We start from the raw sequence: 17,164 nt of genomic DNA on the forward strand, positions 1-17,164 counted from the left end.
TTTTTTTTATTATAGCTTACTGAAAACATTTTTCTGCAATCGTTGTAATGCATTACAACGATTGCAGAAACTGTGAACCAAGTCTGTGACAGCATATAGACACCTCTTAGGTGCGACGACAGTTGTCTGGAAAAACAAATTCCTTTCTCTGAAAATAGAGAGCTTCATCCACGGGCTCTCGCACGTCAACCCGCTGGTCGGCCCAGGAAGGCAGGACGTTTCAATGCTAGCTTTTATTTTATATCAGAGGAATACTTAAATCATAACAATAAATCAGAGGTTACACATTAGTTTTATTGTAGTCAACATACATTTCGTGAACGTGCGGGCGCAGAGACTGATGGATAATTTGAATACATTTTTTTTTAAATTATACTAAACCAGAAAATTATATAATTGAAAAGAGTATTAATAAAAAATACAGTAACCTACACGTTCTTTACTTAAGTTGCAAACAGTTTCGGTAGTAAAATATGCATTATGCTTTTAACAATTTATTTTAAAACTTTATGCAAAACTGAAATATTACAAGAAAATCACACATAATGTTTGCATACAAACCTGAACATTTACATACAAAGAGTATTAAAGTGACGATAAAAAAAAGATTTGAATGCTAACTTGAACATTTCCTTACACACAAAGAATATTATATTTACGTATTCAGCTGAAACATTTACATACACAAAGTGACAAAAATTCAATTATACTTTGCTTAATAATTCTAGAAGTAATGAGCGCACTGCTACCCGGGCCATCTCGTCAGTTCTTTGTATGGAAGCACTAGACTCTGTTTGAACTCCGACATCTTGACTCACCGGTCCTAAATGACTGAGATCTCTGGTTCGACTCTTGCGAGAGGCAGCAGGCTTTCGCTGTCGTCTGGTGGACTTCGGTGTCGCCTCGGTGATTGGCTCAGCTACAGGTATGATGGATGTTGGCGAATCAGGGCTGATTTGAATGCATTCAGGGATAACCTGAACCGATTGGGTAGCTGTCTGGTTGAATGCGTGTGCGTAGACGTCTTCACTCGTGGCAGGCAGCACTGTATCGTGTCGAAGCATGTTAACAATACATTGTCCATAACCCGAGCAGTTAATTAATTCAAATGGTATGTCTTGAGGTCCTGGGTCGAGTATTTGTTTCGAGTGAAACATGCCGTCACAGCTTTCCGATATGTGTTTTAAATTGTCTTGACTCCACTCGCTGTAATCAACACTGCCTAGACCAGGATTTACACTCACGTATTTCTTGCTTGAATGAAAGTTAGACATCTTGCTTGGCACAGATCCTCACACCGACACAGTTTCAGCTCGACTGTCGACCCAGGAAGCGGCGATCCTATTTAAAAATATATTGCCCATCCGAATGAATAAATTGATTACGAAATTCCATAGAGTAGAGCATCTCGTAGAACAGTCCATTATCTATATCCCCATAGTTGCTTGCTTAGATGCGTCGACACCGAGAATTTGTTTTCTCGTAATAAACGACCTCTCGACAAGGAACACAAATGATTACTGCAAGGCGTGTCGTGAGGTGGGTTCCACATGCATGTAGCGGGATTATGGCGATAGTGTTTAATTCCGGTACACCATTCGGAGAAAGTACTTTCATAGTCTCTGTCACGGGATGTCTTGAGCTCATCAATAGTACAGGGAAACTTTGCCATTGGATGACTAAGATTTATTACACAGTCTTTATGCTGACAGTCGAAAACAGTCAAGAGAGTCACGGACTTGTATGGTCTATCAGCGTGCCACCTCAGTCGGAAATGAGTATTTTCGCGACAAAGTTCGAAATAAACGTATCGAAGACTACTCAATCCAATATCAAATTCATAGAACTCTACATGAAATTCAACACAGTTCAGGCTTGCATGTTTGTAAAGATATCTATTTTCGGTATTGTCAAACAAAGTCGAAGGCTTCATTTCTTTAGATCGTGGATCAGGAGGATAATTAAAATATCTTGTCGCTTCATCCCATGTTAAGATGCTCGGTGCCCACAATTCATCTATTACGGCATCTTCTTGGCTTTGAGTTATATCATGGAATCGCGGTGATAACATGACTGACATAGGTATTGTCTTAGCTCTCAAACTTAAGCGAATGGGGTGAATCGATAAAGTTTACACTGAAGGAAACTACAGGTCTCGTAGCAAACACTGTTTTCATAAGTTGTGTTGTGAACATAACCATCACACTGCTCCTCCCAATGCACAACTGTCTCTGGGTTCGTGCTGCGTCTCAAATCACACCTTACTGCAGAATAATCTGGTTCTGAGGTTATAGTTTCAGTAGCGGCTGCTGCCTTAAGTTCTTCTAAGGTAGTAGGAAATTTACTGTCGGGTCTCAAGTAGTGCACAACACAATCTACCTGATTGCAGGGCGTCTCAATAAAGTCCGGAGCCTCCAGATCGCAATCGGTGCTCCAGTGATGATTGAAGTTGCAGACTATGAGGTGGAACTCTCCATCTCCGGTAAGGTATGCCACACGACGAAAGCCGGGTGACACGTCTGCGTAGCGTGCCGATGGATCGAACGTCATTTTTCTTGAATATATAGTGAGTCTACGCCCGCACGACCGCGAACTGTACGCTGACTGTCGTACCCCGGGACGATGACCTCAATTTATAGCACCTCCAGTCCAGACATGTTTACCGTTGCTTCGCTTGTTGTTGATTCCATTTCGAGCGCGTCATCCAACATTCCAGGATCGCTGTGTTCTAGCATCCAAGCCCTAAGCAATGCGACGTTACGGCGAGACGATACAGGTCTTATGCTGTCACGATTTTGAGCATACATTATGTCTAATTTTTTGAAAGCCGGGCAGCCATATTCCTCTTGTGCATCCACTATGTGCATGTGTTTGAGACAGTGTTTACCCAACCATCTTTTCTGTTCGCTTCCAGCAACTATTACAGTTCCACTCAAGTGAGTTGTCAAGATGGTGGAAAGACTGTTGTAGGGAAACAATCCGTGTTCCCATTTTAAACTATGAAAATTTTTAGTGAGCCACGCATTACTTCTCCGGTATTTACGACTAATGTCTCTCCACTCAAACGGCGGTTTGAATGTTCGCGTAATTATGTTCCCCTCAGAGTCAGCAATGCTAAGTTCCTTGGTAATAAAGCCATACTGAGAGAAAAATCCTTGCAGATTAACATACTTCATGGTGGCTGAGACACGACTGAGCCTCTACTATGCTTAACCCAGTATTTTAACAGCTTTGTCTCGTGGATTATAGGAGACAAGTCTGTCGTGCAATATTATTGCAAATGCTTGTGTTAAGATCGGTAGGTTGTCTGAGCTTGTGATCTCCAACTTGCAATCTATGATATTCGAAGGTATTTTCTCAGCTTGACGGCTTACATCAAACATGAATAACGTAGCCAGTTCCTTAAACTGATGAGGGTCAAGCAAAGGTGCATTCTGCTTTCCATAGTAAGACTCTTGAAAATTTGAATACATATCATATGCGATTAAGTAAAATCCATTGTCGAAGTTTATGTCCAAATCCGAACAGCATTTAATTGCTCAATTAAATGAAAGTCTTTCAGCTGTGTCGACAAAGTTGGGTGATATGTGCACCTCGTTGGAGAGCAGGTTAGATTTATTCGCACAAACATTTATAGAGGAACTAAATGATGCACTAAATGCTAACATGGTTGAGATGGTATTGAAAATTAATGCTGGAATTGTACAACAGCTTTCACAAATGAATCGCACTGTTGGTGTTTTGACGATTACTCCTGATGAATATTCTCGCGGTGTGTTGTCTAAGAAACCTTCACCTCCAAAACCAGCACCTGCAAAAACAGCATCTTCAAAACCAGCACCTCCAAAACCAACACCTCCAAAACCAGCACCTCCAAAACCAGCACCTCCAAAACCATCAAGCTCTAGACATGCCTAGATCACTCATGTATTGATGCTAGTTGTATATAAAAGGGTGATATGCTATCGCTAACTCTGCAGTCATGTCTCTTGAGGCTAGTAAGTTGGAGCGCGTCATAGAAAATGTTCGTGCAAAGTATCTACTTGCCAAACGAGCTCGTTTGGAGAGGGATGCAATTAATGAAGAAATATTCAAGTCTGTTAATTCGCGTTTGGATAAACTTGGACCTACTACATCGCTCGCACAGTCTATCGATACTGTGAAGCAGGATTCTGCGGAAGAAGCTACTGTGAAACAATATTTAGAATCAAGCGACAGTGATGACTCGAACGCTATTCCTTTAAAACATCACGGTGTTCCATATGATGATTCTTTAGGTGGAGTGCAGTCTTATTTGCAGAGCTACAACCTTCGCTCTGGTGATGGAACCTATGGTGTATCTAAACGACATAACCGCTGGTTTTTAGGGGACACGGAAGTATTTTTTCACGATAACAATATGATTCGCGTTAAAGATGAACTAATACAACCTGCTCCTGGTTTATTTGAACTTTTATTTCGCAGAGAGCCGCATACGTACTCGGAATCGGCCCTTAAACAATATGGTAATCTACTAGAGCTTACAAATGCTTATTTTAAAAAGAATGATCCTGCAACAAATCTCTATAAAAGCACGTCACATGCGAAATTTGATATCATTAAGCAACTGTTTCCACATATTGGTTCGCAGCAACGAGGAAGTGGATTGTTACATAAAACATTGGATTTAGGTCGTAAACGAGAGTTCATTTATTGGAATGATCCGAATGAGATAGTAGATCGACTCAGGTTGTTAATGGCCTCGCAGGCTTCTGGCCACACCGGACACAATAACGAAATCCTTTCGATACTTGAAGAGTTACAAGAATCAGGATACATTGCAAAATGAGCGACGCACAGCGTGGGATTGCATACGAGCTTCACCGAGGCAAACGTATTATATTTCCTCGCAGAAAGGTTTTAACATATGGACTCCATGATTTACTACAGATTGATTTGGTAGAAATGATACCATACAGTAAAGTGAACAGTGGTTACAAGTACATCCTGACTGCCATAGATGTGTACAGCAAACGTGCTTATGCAGTTCCAGTTAAACAAAAGACAGGTGTGATGGTTACTGCTGCCATGAGAAGTATTTTGAAAGAAGCAGGAAGTTTTAAAAGTATTCAAAGTGATGCGGGAACAGAATTTTATAACTCAACTTTCAGAGCTCTTATGAAAAGAAAAAATATTAATCATTATTCCACTCACAGTGAGATTAAAGCAAGTGTGGTAGAGCGGTTTAATAGATCTCTAAAATCGCTGCTTTTTTCGCGAGTTTTCAGCTCAAGGAAATTATAAGTGGCTTAAAATTTTACCACAAGTTCTACGTGTCTACAATAACAGATTCCACCGCACCATTGGCATGGCTCCGAATCAAGTGAAGGATGACTCTTTGCTACAAAGTGTTTACAAATATGTAAAGACAATTGACCCTAGAAAACCTAAGGCTCATGTGGGGGATCATGTACGCGTGTCACGAAACAAGAAAGTTTTTGAAAAGGGGTTTACACCGAATTGGTCTCACGAAGTGTTTAAAGTAACAGCTATGAGGTCCAGCTTTCCGCGTGTGTATAACTTGAGTGATATGGATGGAAATGAAATACAAGGTGTTTTTTATGCTTCAGAAATTCAAATTACAAAATACCCCGATACATACTTGGTAAATAAAATTCATCGAAAGCGTGGTGAAATATTACAGGTGTCTTGGAAGGGGTTTCCCGATACCGTGAGGACATGGGTAAAGAGAAAGGATATGGGAGTTTAAGATTACATATACACATTTTATTTTACCTTATTGCTTGTTCTCAATCGAAGCATATTCTATGGAATCGTTTGTGTGGGCTGTTGTTGAGATTCTATTCCTGCAATGTATTTATAATGTGTGGACTACTTCCTGAACACGACCCAGCACTCTGCAGCTTGGGATCAACAAGCTGTGACGTCAGCCCGCGCTGGGCGCCTCATTGGAATGTGTAGCGCGACATCGGGGTTGCATGTCATCTTTCCGTCAAGACCAGGTCAACTATAGTCTTCATTCTGTCTCTGACAATTCCATAATGAACATGGCTGCTTTTGAGGAAATGCGCGATTGCATTGAATATGCGCTTCATGCTTGCATCGGCATGAATATAGATGCGATAGTACACCATCTAGAGGTCTCCGCGATCAATTTGTTCGCTGCATTTCCAGAGGAATACGAGTTTCTAACATACCTTTACAACGGTATTATAGCATGCTTTGAAGCTGTAATGGAGGCTCAAGAGCAAGTGGAGCCAGATGATGGAGTGGACAGCGGCTTGGGAGAGAGTGACGAAGAAGCATAATACTTGCGCCCTTGTTAAACATGGAAAATAGGCCTCTCGGGGAAACTCGCCATGTATAAAAAAAAGGAGTTAACGCATCTAATGCTGTACCTCCTGAGACATAGTCTCTAAGGTGATGTGGAAAGCAGCATACCACTATAAATTCAAACACAAGTTTTTATTTTTTCAGCTTACACTCCAGAGAATCTTCCGCCACGTCGAGATGAAGAGAATGAGACTACACATCATAGTTATAAATTCACTATCACTAAATAATAATAATGAGCTTACACTATTATTAAATGCATTACAGGAAAGCTAACACTAAAGTATGCCTATAAGAAAATATTTCTTATGCCTGCTTCTGATGCATATAAAGGAACACATATCATGATCATTCAATATGGTGCACTCTGTGCATGTAAGGGAACAATCTTTTCGGTGCACTCTGTGCATGTATTGGAACGAGTCCTTGGGTGTATCATGCGCTTCCAAGATGGTGGGGCTGTTGAATCCAAGATGGCGGAGAATTGTTTAAAGGTTGTAATATTTTTTAAATTTAAATATCGTGCCCTCTGGTAGCAACACTTGTTACTAAATATATCGATTAGCATTCGACCTATCGAATGGTGCTGCGCCCTGGCAGCTGAAATATGAAATAAAAGTTAATATATCGATTAGCATTCGACCTATCGAATGGTGCTGCGCCCTGGCAGCTGAAATATGAAATAAAAGTAAATATATCGATTAGCATTCGACCTATCGAATGGTGCTGCGCCCTGGCAGCTGAAATATGAAATAAAGATGGCGACGGTGGCACACTCTGGTAGCCAACTTGAGAATCAAGATGGCGGCGCCTCTGGCAACTCATTTTTGAATTTGCCGCGCGATACTAGCGACATCTACCAGCCAACTTGAGAACCAAGATGGCGGCGCCTCTGGCAACTAATTTTTGAATTTGGCGCCATCTGGTAATCTGTGCTGGAATTAAAGATGGCGGCTCTATAATAATTTTAATTTCAAATGTGGCGCCTTAGGTATGCATTAAGGAAGGCAAAAACACCCTCCCCCATTTATCATAAACTTGCCGTCAGTACGTAGCATATATAGATTATTTATTCCACCATATTCCAATTGGTCTCGTGGTCTAGTGGTCAAGGCGTCCGCCTCGTAACCACGACATCCTGGACGTTTTCACGTCCCATGGATCGAATCCCAGCCTCGGCACTGAAAATATTTTAGTTAAAATAAAATAATACCTGCTGCTACCTGGTGGCGACCAACAGAACTATATGACGTCACACAAGATGGCGGCCTCCAGCAGCCGAAACAAGATGGCGACCAGGAAAAATCAAGATGGCGGCCTCCAGCAGACGAAACAAGATGGCGACCAGGAAAAATCAAGATGGCGGCCTCCAGCAGACGAAACAAGATGGTGGCCAGAAGAAATCAAGATGGCGGCCTCCAGCAGACGACACAGAATCATGACGTCACGATTCGAAGTTGGTGGAAATTTCTAGAAATACAAAATGGCGGATTTGCGAATTTGCGATTTGCGGATTTGTGAATTTGCGGATTTGCGGATCTCCGGATTAGCAGATTTGCGAATTTACGAATTTGCGGATTTGCGAATTTGAGATTTGCGGATTTGCGGATTAGCGGATTAGCCACTGGATTAGCGCATAAAAAACTGGATTTGCACATAAAAAACCATAAAAAATGCGTAAAAAACCATAAAAAATGGGATAATCCCCGGATTACCCCGCTCCCCCCTCGCCTATGTTCCAGAGTCGGCACGCTCTCCCTACTGATGTTACACATCTCTGGCAAGTACTGAAAGACTCGTTCACACTTTTTGCGGTAATGGTTCGTCTCATCAAAAATTGTTTAAGACAAACGTTAAGGGAGTTTTTATAAGTTTAAGCGTGAAAAGTGCACACACGCTTGATTAAAGATATGTAAAGGAATTGGCCCTCTAGCATCGGCTCTTCTCGTAGCTCAACACACGGAGGTAATCTTGTACTCATCATAACACACTTGTTATGTCCTAAGATAAACATTGAAGCTATTACGTGCATTTAGATGTACTAATCCTAATCTGTGGCATATATTTGACCACTTAGAAATTGTAATGAAATGCAAGTACATGAGAATCGCTTCACATCTGATAACTAGTAGACAGTTACAACACATAACATATGTTGTGATTTATTTAAAGTGAGCTAAAGCTCACTTCAAAATTACACATATGAATAACCCAAGGTAGTTGCATTTCATTGGGTCCTCCTAGGTTAGCTACTACCATATATATATATATATATATATATATATATATATATATATATATATATAAATGTGGATTATGAATTCTAGTAGGTTATTTAAACTAACTTAAGAAACATTTACTTTAACTGGTGTATAGTAATATTATTAAAATGAAGTTAATTAATGCTGTAATTTATATAAAATGATACACAAGGGTTTAAAACTAAGAATATTATAATATTTTAATTGAGTGCTACCTTGTAATGTAAATAAAACTACATCGAAGCCATAGAGACCCGCACTTCAACGAGTGGTATCATTTTTTTTTAGACGCCATGTCAGCTCAATGATCTATCACGCTAAGGTTCACTGTGTTTATGAATAAAGCTTCATGAAAACATTGAAAAAGTTAAAGCCTGATCCACATGCAAGCATATCAGGCTATGCAGGCAGAGCGGACAGAATCGACAACTCAGTGGTGGCCCTATAATTTGTGGGGCCCCAGTATTTTGAAGGGGATGGGGGGTTATGGAAAAGCCTCCATTGAACAAAGGGGATGGAAAATTGGAAAAATAAACTCCTTAAAACAACGTTTTTGAATCAACTTGGAACTTAAATTTTACAATGTTGGTTTTTTTTCTTCAAATTGATGAATACATTTAAATTATAACCAATCAATAATAAAAAATAAAGATGATTTCAGGTTTATAAAATTTCGAGTCAATTACGTCAGGGGTATAATATTTAATTAAAAACGTTCACATTACAGATGCATCGGTATCAAAAGGGCCGGAGCGTTTATGGCATCCATTTTCCTTATGGGAAAATCACTTATGTTTATGAACTAACTTAAACATGTGTTAAACACAATGCATGCATTTAACATAATTTTTGTATATTTTTAAATAAATAGTATTTATCTTCAAATATAAAATTTATAAATGGTTTAGATTTGTGTCTTAATTTAGGGTAGGTATCATTTTAATCATTAGCACACGCTATATATATAATTTTTTTAATCCCCTGCCTCCCTCTCACAGAAATATTCCTGTGTGCGCCATTGATTACTGGCTATGATTGTAAACTTGATATTCACGTATTGCATAACTTTTAAGCTTTCTAATGAATTCTATTAGCAATATACTTGTAATTTTCGTTCTACTATCAGGGTAAATTCACGCATTAAATAAAAATCTCGAAACTCGATCCTTTTCTCCTTCTTTGCTGGTGCGTAGGCACAGAAATTTGCTCCATCAACTGCACTCTCTCGGTATAAAGACTTAAACAACGAATGAACTAAGTTAAGTATTTAAAACGCCGAACGTAAAGCAACAAAAATTGGGCCGATGCGTCGAGAGATAATCGATTACAGCTGAAGTGAGAACAAGTTTGACCTGACGTAAGAGAGAAAAAGAAGAAGAAGCGTTGGAGTGACGCAGAATGTGTAGCCTTGACGGTGCCGACCGACCCACAAGGCCGCTATCAGCCTATCAGCGCCGCTTGTTTGCGCGCCAGGCCGCCTGCCCTGCCGACCACGTGCCTGCACCGGGCGCGGCGATGTTTGCTGTTTGAGGTTATGTGGCGTGGCCCGGCGCGATGGGCCAGCACAGCGCCGAGCTCTCGTCGCTCCAAGAAACATTCAAGTTACAGTCACAGGTACGTTCAGCTTGTTCTCACGCGAGGTCTCCCGGAAGTGTGGTAGACTTGGATGCTCTTAGGATGGAGTTTCCTCCGAGTCAACCACAGGTTAGCCGGATGGGTTTAAGGGGGTAATGGGTGATGGCAATGACGTTGGGATGAGTTCCCTAAGCCTCTCGAGACCCCATGGTTCTATGGGGCCCGTGGCGGTGGTTGCCATTAAATCCGGCACTTTAAACTCTAAGCAGCTTTGTTCGCCGAACAATGCGTTACTTGCGGTTGTAACGCGTATGTCCCACTCGTCGTCGCAAGTTTGTACCGAGTCGTGCGGACGTTATCTAACTGAGATAAGACTAGGCCTACCTTTCGTCTAGGAAAACTACCGTGCGGTGTTGACACCGACGTAAGCGGATAGTGTTTTAAAAGAATAAGAACAACTTTAAGACTCCTAGTAGGTTGTCATATAGTGTCTCGGATCTCAATGTTCCATCAGTGTGTCAGTCGCATGCGTTGCCACAGTTCCCTGTGTGATTATATACGTGAGAAATGACGTAGGCTGCAATATTACTCTAAGAGTAAACATATTAGCCCGCCTTTTATTGTTATGATTATGAGCTAAAAGTTACTAATTCAGTGTTAAACAATTCAAACATGAAACGTGGACGTTAAAAACATGGAATCCTTTTTCCTTAGCTCACCGCCTCATTAATTTATGAAAAACTTCCTTAAATTTATGAAAAGTTGTGCGCAGTGATTTTTTTTTCTTTCAAAAAACGATTTATTATGCTCATATTCAGCTTGACTATACCGCACAGTAGGCATTTGTGTGAATTGGATGCATTGATCACCAACTTGTTAGTTTCACCTTGTTAATTTTGTTTCCTGTCACGATGAATTGGTTTGAAAGAGTCGTGGGGAGGGGGTAATTGGGATTGGATCACCTGCTTTTGTAGTTCAGTTGGTTTTACTTGCAAGAGGTAGGGCTGAACTCTTGTAGGATTTAATTAATTCACGCATTGTTGTCTATTTTTCTCGACTTTATTAAGATTCAATCTTTCATAACTATAATTACGATTTCCTGTGCTTGGCACGTGAAACACACCAACACCAATCACATTTGCCTTTTATTTTGTTTCTTTGACGCGGGTGTGATGCATTATTGTGGTGGTAGAATTTTAAAACAAAAAAGTACGTAGTATATAATCGTGATATTCCCCGTGCTAATTCAAATGTCGTCTGGCTTTAGAAAATGTCTGTTGCTGGCAGGTCGCTGTGGTTCCTAGTTACGTAAGACGACAGCTGAGGCGCCATTCTGATTATTTGGAACCGGTCAATGTAACAAGGACAGCAGGGCAAGTTGTGTAACACACATTCCCGCGCTGCTGCGCTCTCCTGCAATTAAAAGGGCGATGGGAATTTTTTTTTTTTTTTTTTTTTTTACGGAGAGTTCTTCGTGGCTGTGATACTTAAAGCTGGGTTTACAATAATAAAAAATTAAGCGAGTCTTTCAGTTCTCGCCAGAGATGTGTAAACATCAAACCTCGGTAACGAGCAAATTCATGTGTTCTTATGTTTTTCATGTTGCAAATAAACTTATAATTAATACGAAATTCGGACACGAAATTTAACGTGAAATTTTGCTGAGCGTGATAAATAAACTGACAAATAAAATATTCGCTTTTCAAATACCAAAATTAATGGATGCGAATCACACGCATTATTTCTGCGCCCGCCGCTAGAATACGCTGCCTGAATCGTAAACATTGCTGGCCCCCCACCATCAAACGCAGATAACAGCTTGGGATGAGCGAAATGGTTATCTTCCAATACCACTTATGGTTCCGATTGAATAACTGGTTATTTAGATGGTTAACGTTATAATATTATTGGGCATGAATGTCTGTTGTCTATCAGTCACTATTCCAATTGCCAAGAGCGACAAAAAAAAATCACTGCAGCCATCAAAATTATGGCGTTATAATTTTCCTTTTTTCTTACCATTCAAAAGAGAAGAATATTTTATTGTGGTTACAGATGTAATTATAGCTATATAATTTAATTCAAGCACCTTACTTGTTTGCATAATTGCAAAGAAATTTCTGCTGGACTGAATGAATGGCACATTTTATATAATTTAGCTCATATTCCGCTTAATTAAACAACCTTAAACTGTTGATCTGTTAAAACTAAACAATTACTGATGGTTGTCAAATAACTGAGAATTTGTTAAAATGTTGATCGAGAGCACAGAACTATTTCTGTTGATCACGAACAGAGAACTGTTTATGTTGATCACGAGCAGAAAACTCTGATAGAAAACATTACTTTGAAGATTTTATATTACTTGAAGCACTTAAAAAAATTCTTAATAACTCGAAAAACTTAAAAAAAATTCAATTACCAAACGATTTGTTTATAACCGAGAACTGTGTAAAGGAAAAGCGCGATATAGATAGTTTCGTTCAGAAAATAGTTGTTTCTATTTGAGAATCGATACTATCTATGGTGTATTTTTTAATGTAATAAATGTAATTTAACGATAATTTTTTGCCAAAATGCCACCCTGCTTTGTTCTGATTGGCTGTTTCGCCATGCCTTGCATTAATTTCCCTTCTATGCGCACGACCTGTCGCCCATGCACACGACCGTACTATGCTTATAGAGAGTTTGTTGGTTATAAAACATGGCGGTCAAGTCTTATGCACACGAGTCATGTGCTATGTCACTGTTATATATTCAATTGTGAATCCACCCCAAGGCTTGGTGAGTAAACGGTCCTTGGCTCGATTCCGACTCTCGACATCAGTGTCGTAGCGAGAAGAATGGCCGCGCTGTTAGAAATTACGGTAAATTCGCGGAATTTGCGACTAAGAATCTACCTCGAATAAACGAAACGTCTTCCGGGAGTTCCAGATAAATGGATCTTCGTGAAAACCACGTCGTATTTGGTCTTCCGGTTCTTGTATTCCGTCGTGAACAGGATAAAAATCCACTCGGAAGGAAGAATAGTGTTTTGTAAATGCTTCAAGACGATTATTCATAGTTATATAACTCATTACCCATAAATTTACAAATATCGTTGGCTAATTTATTACCAGTATTCGTAGTCAATTTAGGATCGAAATTTTTAACAGTGTGAGTTCGTCCTAGTCCCTCGCGAAGATTCCCCCACCCTTTTTCCCCGAAAAAATAACATATCAACTGGTTCAATATTTAAAATGTAACATGTAGTATCACGTAAAGCAAACGAAACGCTGCCAAGATATGGTATTGATTCCCTTTAGACCCAAGACGCTGAAGAAACTTAAAACAAAAATTTAAAAAAAAACAACAAATATTGTAATTAACATATTCTATGCTGGAATTACAACAGCACGACGCGAATAACACATTTTCCCAATAATTCTTCACGCTTGACGCATTTTGTGAAGTCAGCATGACAAAATTCATGGACGTGACAGACTTCTCGATTGAAAAGTTTTTATCTGTTTCCATCGCGTTTCGGCCGCGACGTTCCGGAAATAAGCATCAGAATTTTTATTTGGAATGATAGCTAAATGCTGTACAGGGGCGACTCCAGGATTCATTTGTTGGGTTGGCCCGGATTGTATCGCAGGGGCGTATGCACAGTTTTGGGATCCCGGGCTCTACCGGGGGTCTGGAAGGTACGGGACAAACCCCCCCCCCCTTCCCATATCAGAGGGGGGAGGTCCGGGAAGTCTTTAAAATTCAGATGCAAAATGGTGAGTTTTGTAGCTTTCTGAGGGTACTTTATTGCTATATGAAGGTATAATATATTGATAGTAAGAATTATAAGAAAAATCAAATTGTATGTCAACAAAATGCACTTCAATACCTGTAAATGTCACACAATTAATTGTTAAGATTGTGTATTATTAAAAAAGGCGTATTTACAATTTTCAATTTTGAAAATGTTGGTAGTACCGGGCCTACCCGGCCTACCCGGCCTACCCGCTGGAGCCGCCTCTGCTGTCGCACTTGTATTACAGTTATATTTCGTGTATTTCTGATGTTTCTGAAGTAAATTCGCGAGTGAAATTTTTTTCATTACGTTCATGTGCAACGAATTTTCTAAATATATATATATACTAGATGATGCCCGGCATGCGTTGCAATGCCTCAATCAATTTTTTAATTTATTAATAATGTAATTTTTTAAACGTATACTAAGCATCTCTCTTTATCTCTCTAATTCTCTATATCTCTCTCTATCTTTCTATTTATATCTCTATCGCTCTATATATCTTTCTACATATATATCTCTCTATATATCTTTCTAGCGGACCCGACAGGCATTGTCCTGCCCAAATGTACTTTTTGTGAGATATGGATATGGCGGTAAGTATTTCTACGCTGGACATTTTGTATCTTCTCATTATACATACCCCTCCTCTTGGGCACGCCACTGCCGATGCCGTTACCAAAAACCTTTCCCATGGTTACGCAGAAGGCAACAACAATGCAAAAGCCCGTTGCCATGGAGGCTAATGATCAACAATGCTTAGTTTTTTTGCTTTTAAAGCGTGTTTTTTTTTAGTTTTTTCTTAACTCAGAATCGAGATAAAATATCCAATTGTGAATCCAAACCATCCTCGAATCCCCGTGAACTCACACACAAAATTTTATCAAAATCGGTCCAGCCGTCTAGGAGTTCAGTGACATACACACGCACACAAGAAATATATATATATAAAGATATTAAAATTGTAATAAATAATTTTTTCTCGAACAGATCAATTTAAACAAACTTGTACAAATTAATGGTTGTCGTATTATTATGTAATAGCAAGAAACATTTTATATCTGGTATAGTTGATAGTTTCGGTTGATTTGCGCGGTCGTGCACCGCATGTTCACGAATTTTGTTCTCATTGGAGGGCCCACCACCCCGCGAGACAAATTTTCGTCTACTACACTGTTCGGCATGTCCCCGTTCAGAGGCGACGAGTTAGACATCGAAAATCTCAGAGCATAAACTACGCACCGTAAGGACGTTTTCAAATAGGCCTACCCGTTTATGAATTACGCATAACGCAAACAACGCAAAGCAAGCATCTTCTTGCGTTTCCGGCTTGTTTTTATTTATTTGAACTGAAGCCAAGGGCGGCTCCAGAAAGACTTCTCAGAAGAATGCAGTTGCAAAACATAGCATTAAATAATTCAGAGATTGGTCTTGGAATATTTTCCAATTTATGGCCTTAAATACGAACTTTAGTACTTTCATACAACTTTTATAGAAAAGAAAACTTTCCACATATGAATAAAAGTTTTGAAGTTAATATACATATCGCCTCCAAAAAAATTCTGGCTTGGGAGGGGTTAGCGCTTCCGCGGTCCCCCCCCCCCCAACCCTTTTACAACCTAGGAAGAATGCTCGAGGAAAGTGTTCAGAAAACTTTTAAAGCTGCAACCGTCATGTGCACAGCATTTTACTTTTATAGCAGTCATCTTGTTCTCACTCTTTCAAACATGACACAGTGGAAGAAATTGACGCTGTTGAATCAAAATTATATGTGTCTTTCACACGTTTTCGTGAAAATAACATTACTTAAGACTATAAGCCCGACGAAGGAAATTTTTTTTTAAAGTCTTGCAATTTCTAACTGTAGGGTTGATGAGGTCTTATGACTTTCGTATTTCATGAATTACCGTAGTTTCCTTGCGTTTGTTGAGTGTTGATCTTTGCGCTTTGTGTGTTTCTTTGAAGTTTACAAACCCGGCCCTAGTGGCCTCGACGTGCTTCATTGCGAGATACATTTACCTTCGTATATCGCCAGGGGCTTGCGCAAAGATGGGGAATGAAATTACTTCCACCCCCACCAACAGAAATCATATAAATCCATCATTCTCACAAACAGATGGAATGAATTTGAAGATTAACTGCGGGCAAAGTATTTCTGTCCCCCCCTCCCTCTTTCCTCCTATCATCGGCTTTCCCAAGCTTTTGAATTATCTTAAACACTCTTTCTCGGTGCACGACGGATTTAATGCCCGGCTGTGCAAGTGCTTGCACCATGATTTATTTGACAGTTTTTAAAGTTCATGATTTTTTTTACAATATATACCTACGTATTTTAAGGACGGGTTCATAAACAACGCAATACATTAAAAAGCTTAACAAGGATGCAACAAGCAACTAAGGCTGGGTTCACAATTAAAAAAAAAAACATAAACGAGTGCATAGCAGGCCATGCGCACGATCTGTGCGCAATCGGTTCACAATTGAAATATTACTGTTAATTTCAGCCAATGAAATTTCGCGATGTATCCGACATTTGTTGGCAGTGTTAGTAACTATATTTACCACCAAATTATTATCCCATGACATCTAACCAGAAAATTGTGAGCACAGTTTTTTAACTTATAAACAATGGTGTTATAAAATTGTTTATTTAACCATTGTAAACATAGCACTTTTTTATTTACAATTTTTGCTAGTTACTTATAAGTAATAGCATTAATTAATTTTTAAAACAAAAATTACACATGATCATTGTAATATCTCGACAATTTCTTGCAATATGATTGATAAACATAAACTTTTCTCTAGTCACGCTAAAATGGTTTCTAACTCTACGCTCATGGGTTGTTGCGCCATGCGTCCGTAACAGAAATAAAATACCTATATTCATTTCCCTTCTATGCGCATGACCTGCTCCCACGCACACGGCCGTCCTAGGCGTTATTGTGAATCAATAGGTTCTTGTTGGCACGACCTACTGTTACTGTTACTGTTATTTTTTCGATTGTGCACCCAGCTTAACGTAGAGAAATCACGGTCGTTTATAAAACACAAAAGTCGCCAGCTATCACAAACTCTACAATTTTAAATTGCAAAACAATAGAAAACTAATTTCTTCCTCGAATTTTTTGACGTGATAACGTCTTATAAATCGATGAACGCCGGCTGCACGTACGAAAAAGAATGACTCTTGTCAAGTTTCGCCTTAGCC

The 17,164-nt window shown here is 39.5% G+C and overlaps 1 protein-coding gene across 2 annotated transcripts in view; it reads left to right on the forward strand.

Annotated features, from left to right (window-relative positions):
* Positions 1–17,164, forward strand: part of LOC134530946 (probable peptidoglycan muropeptide transporter SLC46) — an 87,378-nt gene that overhangs the window by 14,047 nt on the left and 56,167 nt on the right. Inside the window, exon 1 of one of the 2 annotated variants that reach the window (XM_063366281.1) lies at positions 9,996–10,208. The exons of the other annotated variant lie outside the window; for it this stretch is intronic. Coding sequence (XP_063222351.1) covers positions 10,149–10,208 — 60 coding nt within the window. The 5' untranslated portion in view covers positions 9,996–10,148. Of the gene's footprint in view, positions 1–9,995; positions 10,209–17,164 lie in introns of those variants that run through there. 2 annotated transcript variants of the gene reach the window in all.

This window comes from Bacillus rossius, chromosome 3, assembly GCF_032445375.1.
Source record: "Bacillus rossius redtenbacheri isolate Brsri chromosome 3, Brsri_v3, whole genome shotgun sequence".
Classification (NCBI taxonomy): Eukaryota; Metazoa; Arthropoda; class Insecta; order Phasmatodea; family Bacillidae; genus Bacillus; species Bacillus rossius.